The sequence below is a fragment of the Arachis hypogaea genome, chromosome 6 (genome assembly GCF_003086295.3).
Source record: "Arachis hypogaea cultivar Tifrunner chromosome 6, arahy.Tifrunner.gnm2.J5K5, whole genome shotgun sequence".
NCBI classification, from domain to species: domain Eukaryota; kingdom Viridiplantae; phylum Streptophyta; class Magnoliopsida; order Fabales; family Fabaceae; genus Arachis; species Arachis hypogaea.
Genome location: NC_092041.1, coordinates 73047152 through 73056240, shown reverse-complemented (window position 1 = coordinate 73056240; position 9089 = coordinate 73047152). Strand labels below are relative to the sequence as shown.

Here is a 9089-nt window from a genome sequence, read left to right as displayed (position 1 = left end):
ATTTCCAACACAACATTATTCTTGAAAAAAAAATATAATCAATTCTATGATGTATGTGAGTTAGTATTTAATATTTGTCTAATTTATTTTTTATAATAAAATTTAAATATTTAAAATTATTTATTTATATTTTTTAAATTAAATATTAATTTTTAATTTTTTTTTTTTGATAACAAGTAGACACTACTTTTAAGTAATATAGTAATCATTTAAAATTATTCGCATCCCAAAGGGCACTCTTGTAATATTCCACCCCTACGAGGGTATTTCTCGGAACCACTTGCTTTAAATACTGCACTCTTCAGAGCTCTTAATCTTACATTCACAGAAGTGCCATATATACTCAACCATACCATACCTTATCATAAACCACCAAAACCAAAATCAAATTGGAAAGAAAGAAAGGCATGGGGAATTGCTTGGTGGTTCAAGAAAACGTAGTGAAGATCATGAAAACAGATGGGAAAGTACTTGAATACAAAGCACCAATCAAAGTTGAGCAAGTTCTGGTAGATTTCTCCGGCCATGCAGTATCTGATTCACTCCTCCGCCATCTTCAGCCAAACACCAAACTACTCGGCGGAAGCTTGTACCACCTAGTTCCTCCACCGCCGCAGCAACACTCGACACCAAAATCTAGCAAGAAGGTGAGGTTTGCAGAACCAGAAGTGCAAGATGTTCAAGAAAGTAAAGTAGTTACAATTAAGGTAGTTATTAGCAAGCAACAACTGAGGGATATGATGCAAAAGGGAGTGGTTTCGGTTGATAAGATGTTATCTATGGTTCACCGTGAAAGTCAGGGAGCAACCGATGATGATGATGATGAAGAAGAAGGTAATCGAGATTTTTGTGATAACGCGTGGAAACCACCGTTAGAAAGCATAACAGAAGTAAACTAGCAAGTAGCAGTGTTCCAAATTCTGTACTAGTCTTTATGTGTTTCTAACTTGCATGGTATACAGTGTAACATTACACAAGCATGTAATAGATTTAGAGACGGAACAAAACAAAACAGAAAAACTTTAATTGACTCTTCTTCGGTTATTCTATCGATTCTGCCTGAGTAACTTTAAATTCAATCGTAATACAACTGAAGCAACGCAGATCAGTTAAATTATTACATCTAACAAGCACGATCACTTTGTAAAGCTGGTGTGACACGATATTCTTATTCCTTGTCAAGTTGATTGACACACTAAAATACTTGTTTGTACATCAATTTTTTAATGGTGGAGCTTTAAAAGTTTTTTTTTTTAAGTGAAGTTAACCGCTAACATTCATTAGATATACTTTTTTTTTTCATAGTATATTTTACAATGAGATCAAAATTTGCTATCTCGAGCATATAAGTAGTCAAATATCTCACCGAAAGTATTATTACTACTTAAGCCAATCCTAATAGCTGGTATAACATTTAATTAACACTCATTATGTATTATTAATTGGACAACCCACACAATATGTTAAATGAAATTATCTTGTTTGAAATATATTTTTTTAATTTAAAGAGCTTTATTTTTCTTTTTTTTTCTGACTCTTAATTTCGTTCTTATTCAATCTTTTATTATTCAATTATGTTAAGTTTAAAAAATTAATTTATGTGATGAACAAACATTACTATTTATCAATTATTTGTTTAATAAATTTGATTTGGTGTGCAAAAAAAAAATAATTGATTAATTATGGAACAAATATACAAACCCACATGAACTAAGTAAATGAAACAAGAAGTGTTGCCCAACACAAGCCCACTTAGTGATTTCATTCAGAATCCGTACACTTCAACCTAAGTCACCAACACCCACACTCCAAGAAACTTAAAATTCAAGTTCAATTCAACTTAATCTCTCATGGCTTCCATCGAAAGTCAAATCTTCTCTCCTCTCTCCTTTCACTTCAGTCACATCATTCACAAGGAAGAAAGAAAGAAAAGAAAAGTGCAGAAGCTATGGTGGGTTGAAGAACAAAAGACTTATTCCAATTTCAAACAAGAAAAAAGGGCTACAACCAAAAAGCTAGTGACACTTCGGTTAGAGCTCATAAAAAAGCATTTTCCTTCATTTGTGCTGCACCAAGAAACCAAGAAGAAATCCACAAAGTCTCAAGCACAAATCAAGCAACCATGAAGAAATCAAAGTCGAATCTGAATAGCAGAAGATCCACGGTCCAAATCTAAACTTGGAGCCAAAGCAAAGCTCCACGGTCAAGATTGAAAAAGATTCAAGAAAAAAGGATGAGAGAGAATGGGTAAATTGCATGCAACAGATTCAGATCTCTCACATCACTGACGAAGCCGCTGCAAGCTCTATGAAGGAGAAGAAGACAATATGGACCTTGAACTAGCTTCAACCTTGGAATTCACTCTTCTATAATAAGGATGAATAGCCAAGGGTTGAAAGCAAGAGAGTAAGAACAAAGCACAGAGTTCGGTTCTCATAACTTCCTAAGCTTGTTGAGTTCTTCTCTTTCATGTTGTTCATTAGTATTTTATTTTTCTCAGTTTAATCTGTCCGAGTCTCATTGAAAAAGGCAAACATGGTGAGGTTTGTAAGAATAAGCCAATAAGAGGTAAAAGGTAGTGAGTAAAAAGCCATAAGATGTCTCAGATTTTCTTTGTACATCTTTCTATTTTATTTCATGATCCTGTTAGAATTTCTTTACAAGTTGGGTTAGCACTTAGTTGTTGAAAACTAGGTTGAATCTTAGTCAAATTCAGATTGGTTTAGAATCTGAATTTGTCCCAAATAGGATTGGGTAGATCCTAGGAAAAACATTAGTGTATGCAAGTAATATGTTGAAAGAGTTAGTGAAATTCTATTATAATTGTGATGGAGACTGGATGTAGGCTACATTGCACTAAGTAGCTGAATCGGGATACGTCTGGGTATTACTCCTTCTTCTCTACATCACTTCTGTTTTTTGTTACTCAGGAGACAAAAAAAAAAGTGTCTCTCAACTCAATACGAGACAAAAGTAAAAATATCTCCTAAGTTTCTTTGAAAAAATGAAAAGTAATATTCAGCAGAAAAGGAGTTCAACCCCCCTTCTCTTAGCCATTGATAACCATCAATTGCTATCAGAGATTGATCTCAAAGAGATCAAGCTTTGCAACTTGGAGAAAAGATCCTGATGGCAAACAACAATGGTTCCAATATACACTACAAGAAACATGTTGAATAGCGGCGGTTTTTTTTATTTTGCGGCGGTTTTGAAAAACCGCTGGCACAACCGCAACAAATCAGATATTCAATTTTGCGGCGATTGCAAAACCGCTGCTATTTTGGTTAGTGGATTTTAAAAAAATCTGCGACGATTTTAAAACCGTCGCAAATTTATGTGTCTTTTTAAAAAATTGCGGCGGTTTTGAACCGCCGCAATTTCATACATAGACTTTAAAAAAAAACAACTGCACTTATAAACTCATACCAAAGTAGTAGTTCAAATAGAAACAAGTACCAAATCATTTAACACTTTACCGTAGTAGTATGATAAATAACTCCACACTTCATAATATGCAACAAAACCACCTCTAATGTAAAGGACAAGCGAAAAATACCGTTGAGAAAAAAATTTTTCTAGTGTAATTCTTTCTAAGGATAAATACTGCTCAATCTTAGAAAAAAAATATAATATACAAATCAAATTAAAACTTAACTTCACTACTTAATAATGTAAGAATGAAATATGGTTCAATTGATCATAAAGTACAAAAATTTACTTGATATATAAATGACCAATCAGATCATCATGGGTTATGACTCATCTCTTCACATAATTAATGGAACCACCGCAAACCTGAAAAGAAATAAAAAAATAACTTGTTGAACGAATAAGTGAAACAAAAATCTCTTAAAAACACAAAAGGATGAAGATAAAATATATAGAAATAAAATTGAATTTAACCACGCAAGTACACCAACTTTGTGAGCAGTAACTATGTAATTAAATCTAACTAAACAAGTACACTAACTTATTGAGGATTTTTTTAAATGAAAAAATGAAAGAAAATTGAAAGACAATCCTTACCTATCTCCATGCTTTTTTGTTGGGCTAATTCAATAAACTCTTCAACTTTTCTTGATCTAGTGAGTAGCTTATCTCAAGGTTCTAGAATCATCTATACAAACCTTAAGCCTCTAGATACAAGAGAAATATCTTTGGTTCTAAATATGACATGTAAGAATACCATAAACATTAATTAAGATGTAATATAGTATAAAATATTATGTCCCTTACAAACAGTTCAAAAAATGGCATAAGAAGAAGTTAAGCATATATGTATAAATTTCAACTATCAATTTATAAATATATAATTAAACAGACATGTAAGTTTGTGTTGGCCAAGATATATATATATATATATATATATATATATATATATATATATATATATTATAATTATCATGTAACGGTGATAACTTTTGATAAACTTTATCACATATGTACTTTTTTTCGAGCATTTACATCTATATCTGCATGATAGTAATTGGCTTCCTCTTTCTTGTAACTCCTTTGCAATCTAAAAGTGTCTTGCCAACAAAAAGGATAAATATCTACTTTACCTCAAAAATAGCATATGATATAGGATCTGAAGTATACACATATTAACAAAAAAAAAACACTAATCTTCCTAAACACCCTCTTTTTTACTAAATTAAGGAATGATTGTTTACTTTTTCAGATTTAAAGAGACTAGAAGTATCTACTTGTGATCCATTTAGTCTTTAGGAGAATGTGTAAGAAGATTTTCAATATGATATAACATTACTCATTAGAAAATAAAGCAAACACTATATCAGAATTTAATTAGCTCATTAGGTATTGAGGCAAAGCTTTTCTACACATATCTACACAGCTGAATCACCTTCTCATATCTACACAGCTGATATTTGAAGCAGCTATTTAGATTAGCCACAATTGGTATAAAACAGTATATTACTAAATGTAGCTTTATGCTAACTTTCTACCACACGTTAAAGACAGAAACACTAATCAGTTAAGGAAGAAAAGGAGGTACCTTTAGACCTGTCCAGTTCAAGATTTATAATTGAAAAACCTTGGCAGCACTAATCAAGCTAGATTGCTTTTGACTCCTGCATAATTAATAAAGAAATTGTTGCATAATTAATGTTGATTTTAATTGCTATGATAGAGTGTTGGCTGACAGCCATGTTTTATGGTCATGTGAGGCATTTTCCAAGCTTCACGAAAAAGAGCTACTATCATCCCCAGCATTATTTTGGCACTCTTTTTTCCTGTTTTTTTTTCATTTATATTTCTCTAATTTTATGCAGTTTATGAGCTTGAAGTATTCATACTTAAAGAACAAATTAATGTTTTGACTTATGGAGTTTGATTCCAAATAGAAATCATTAGTGAATTATATGCAGAGACATACATTTTCTTTCTAAAACATTAAAATATGAATCACTTGAAATAAAAAATATATACTCCGGAGGGTGGCTTTAGAAAATGAACACATCTAATTTACTATCTAATTCTAATCACTTTCAAAACACATTCATGTAGTTGACTTTGATAATGAAAAAAGGCATAGTTGGCACTGAAAACTTATTACCTGGACAGTTCTTCTTACAAGATGTGGGTATCCATCAATGAGAAAAAAAAAATAAAAATAAAATGCTTTTCCAAGATTAAGTATGGTAGAAGATCATGCCATTGGAGCATAAGGCCAGTTAAAGCCGAACATACTACACAATTAAAAAATTTTGTACTTAATATCATTTATGATGATCACATAAGAAGTAGATCATAACAAACTAAATGAGGAAAAATATACTTTTTGAGATGATTTAGATTCTGAAATTTACTTTCAAATGAAGATAATTCGGATTTTGGTTTCACATATGTAAACTGCAAATACTAATATCATATCAATTAATATATATAACAATTAGGATTTAAATTTAGACATTAATATATAACTTTCTGCACAAAAGATGAAAGAAATATATTGTGACTGGATTCCTTTTCACACATTATGTGATGCTCATAAACAAGTTGTTATAGAATCATTCATGTATATAACTAGACAAATCTTAAGATAAAGGATGAAAGGTGGCAATCTACTATCACCGGGAGTTAATCTTCTCCCTTGCCTAAAACTTTCCCCTCTTAATTCTAAAACCTTGCATACATTACCAAAAAAATAAGAAAAAAGGTAAACACATTAAAATATTAAAGATACAATTATTGGAGCTTCCAAAATAAACTATCATGGGATTCATACTTACCTTTGAAGCTAAATCACCAACAACAGTTGTCCTTCTGTCAAAAGTCACATCTGATGGATCTAGAAGTCTATACATGCTTTGAATGAATTTAAAGTGTACTTGTTAGACTAATCTTGTTAGACTAAGAATGCAAGTGGTATTTCTAAATATACCCCAATGACATGGTAAAATTGAGAGATGACATTTGTTAAAATGAACTAATGAAGCTAGGAGTAGTTTGTGAAATAAAAGATAAATTAGTGAAACAGATCCTTGCCAGATTTAGGAGGCTTGTAAACTAAATGAAAGTGAAAAAATGGAAAACTAATATTGTGGATTCTGGTCTAAGCTAGAGAGTGGAGAAGGAAGTAAGAAACATCAACAATATCACTGAAGCATATTTAATATTCTATATGTTATATCAAATAGTAAATAGCCATCAAGATATTAGCATTAGCCAACCTTCACATACATTCTGCATATCATAACCACAAGATTCTGCAATTTTTTATAATAAAATATAGAGTCAGCTGTTAGTACAAACAAAAGAGATAATGCTAGTAGCAATAATACACTATAGAATTATATACCAAGAAACAAAATTTTCTCTAGCCAAAACAATACGACAACAACCAAGCCATATCTCATTAGGTTGGGTGCACTAAATGGATCAAACATTGTCATCTATAGTGTCCTTATCATAGATCATATCTACATAGAACTTTAAAGCATATTCAAAACACTTGGCATATTGTCTAACATTTGGCATGCAAAAGCATAAACAACACAAAATAACACCAACAAGCATTCTTTGCAACACCAATTCAAAATTCAGCACCAATGACATGAAAAATCAGCAGCATTTTTTAGTGACTCAGCAAAGTATCAGTCAATCAATCCAAACAACTTGAAATTCAAACTCAAGAAGCTTTGAACAGCATGTTTAACTATATATAAACTAACACTAATTCTAATCAGAAAATCCTAATTCTAACCTAAACTCAATTAATAATAGCAAATAATCTTAACCAAATCAAATTAACACTAGAATTAACATATAACTAATCCTAAATTAACTAAAACATAGAAGAAAAGGTGATCTGATAACCTGAGTTGAAGAACAAAGCAAGAGCATAGGAGAGAGAGATGCAGTGGTAGTGACCAGCCGCTGCTACGTCTGAACTCACTGGAACTGGAGTGGCTCTGTTCTGATTCTGCGACTGGAAATGAGGGAGGCAGGGACGAGATAGAGAGCCACAGTGCGAGGTTGTAAGGAGGAGAAGATGATGGTCATAGCGACGCTGGATGGTAGCCGGCGGCGAGACAAGGAAGGTAGGAGACAGGGGAAGAGAAAGAGAGAAAGGGTTTTTGCGGGGGTTGTTCGGCGAAGGTGGAAGAAGAAGAATAAGAAAGAAGGGGAGAAGAAGAAGATGATGATGGTGGTGGATCTGTGGTTCTGACGAAGACGCTGGAGGTGATGATCGAAGGTGGCGATGCGTTGGTGGTCAAAGAGAAGCTAGGGTTGGAGAAGAGGGAATCATTCAGACTTCAGAGCTCTGAAACTTGGTCAAGTGAGTGACGGGGACTGCTTAGGGCTTTTGGCTCTCTTCTTAATTTGATTTGTAACCGTTGGGAAGAGAACCGCCGTCATCTTGGTTCTTTTTGTAGCTGAAATGCAAACTGCTTCTATAACTGTCCAATCTTACCAATTTATGGCGGTTTGATAAACAGCCGCCAATTAGTTGCTGCTATTTTTCGCATTTGTTGTAGTGATAGTGCCCTACACTCTGATAGAAAGGAAATCCAACAACAGACCTCCGTTCTTTAATGGAAAGAACTATAGCTATTGGAAGGAGAGAATGAAGATATTTGTTCAATTAATAGATTACAACATTTAGAAGATCATCTTGAATGGTTCCCAAGTTCCAATCAAAACAAGAGTAAATGGTGTAGTCATTTCTAAGACTGAGGTCGAATGGAATGGTGAAGATAAAAAGAAGATAAAGCTTAACGCCAAAGCTGTCAATATGCTTAACTGTGCTATCAGCTTCGAGGAATACCAAAAGGTATCAAGATGTAAAACAGCAAAGAAAATCTAGGACAAGCTCCAAGTCACCCATGAAGGGACTACCCAAGTCAAGAGAACCAGAATAGACATGTTGAGCAAAGAGTACGAAATGTTCTCTATGAAAGAAGGAGAATCTATTAACGAAATGTTTGAAAGATTCAACGTCATCATCAATGGCTTAGATGTTATGGGGATTACTCACCTTGAACCTATGTTAGTAAGGAAAGTTCTGAGAAGTCTCATTAAAGAGTGAAAAACTAAGACTATAGTTATAGCTGAGAGCAGTGGCATTGATCAAATGACATATAATGATCTGAGAGAAAATTTATTTGCTTTTGAAATCACTTACTTGAAAAATAACACAAAGAAAAAAGGAATTGCTCTCAAATCATTCACTGAGTCCCTGGATGATGAATCCAGTGATAATTTATCTGATGAGGAGTTTGTTCTTTTTGCTAAGAAATTCAAAAAATGATGAAGCTTAAAGAAAGACGCAAGGGAGGTAGTTCAGGAAGACCAAAAAGGGACTTAAGCAAGATCATCTGCCACAACTGTAAAGAGACTGGACACTACAAGTTTGACTGTCCAAAGCTGAAGAAAGAAGAAAAGACCAAGAAAGAAAAGAAGAAAGGACTCATGGCCTCTTAGAAAAATATGGAAAATGATTCAAACAAGGAGGAAGAATCTGAGAATAAATCTCAAACCTATCTCATGGGCGGTCAAACTGATGAGGTAATTTTCATTGAACCCTCTACTGAAGACCTTCATCTTATGATCGATTATCGCAC

At 33.0% G+C, this 9089-nt stretch overlaps 1 protein-coding gene and 2 long non-coding RNA genes across 3 annotated transcripts; 1 reads left to right on the top strand and 2 right to left on the bottom strand.

The window, feature by feature from the left end:
* The first annotated feature begins 407 nt into the window (after positions 1 to 407).
* On the top strand, positions 408 to 899 carry LOC112696707 (uncharacterized). Its single transcript, XM_025749547.2, has one exon. It carries the CDS (start codon positions 408 to 410, stop codon positions 897 to 899), a length of 492 nt encoding a protein of 163 aa, XP_025605332.1.
* Positions 900 to 3558: 2659 nt separating this feature from the next.
* LOC112696706 (uncharacterized) lies at positions 3559 to 4168 on the bottom strand. The gene is made up of 2 exons (XR_011862360.1): positions 4027 to 4168; positions 3559 to 3795 (listed from the first exon to the last, which is right to left on the bottom strand). It is a non-coding gene; the product is annotated as an uncharacterized lncRNA (long non-coding RNA).
* A 1853-nt stretch (positions 4169 to 6021) lies between these two features.
* Positions 6022 to 7813, bottom strand: LOC140173467 (uncharacterized). Its single transcript, XR_011862359.1, has 2 exons — positions 7342 to 7813; positions 6022 to 6731 (listed from the first exon to the last, which is right to left on the bottom strand). It is a non-coding gene; the product is annotated as an uncharacterized lncRNA (long non-coding RNA).
* Positions 7814 to 9089: the final 1276 nt, after the last annotated feature.

Excerpts from the sequence above, each read along its gene's own strand:
- LOC112696707 (XM_025749547.2), top strand. The coding sequence starts at position 408 with ATGGGGAATTGCTTGGTGGTTCAAGAAAACGTAGTGAAGATCATGAAA.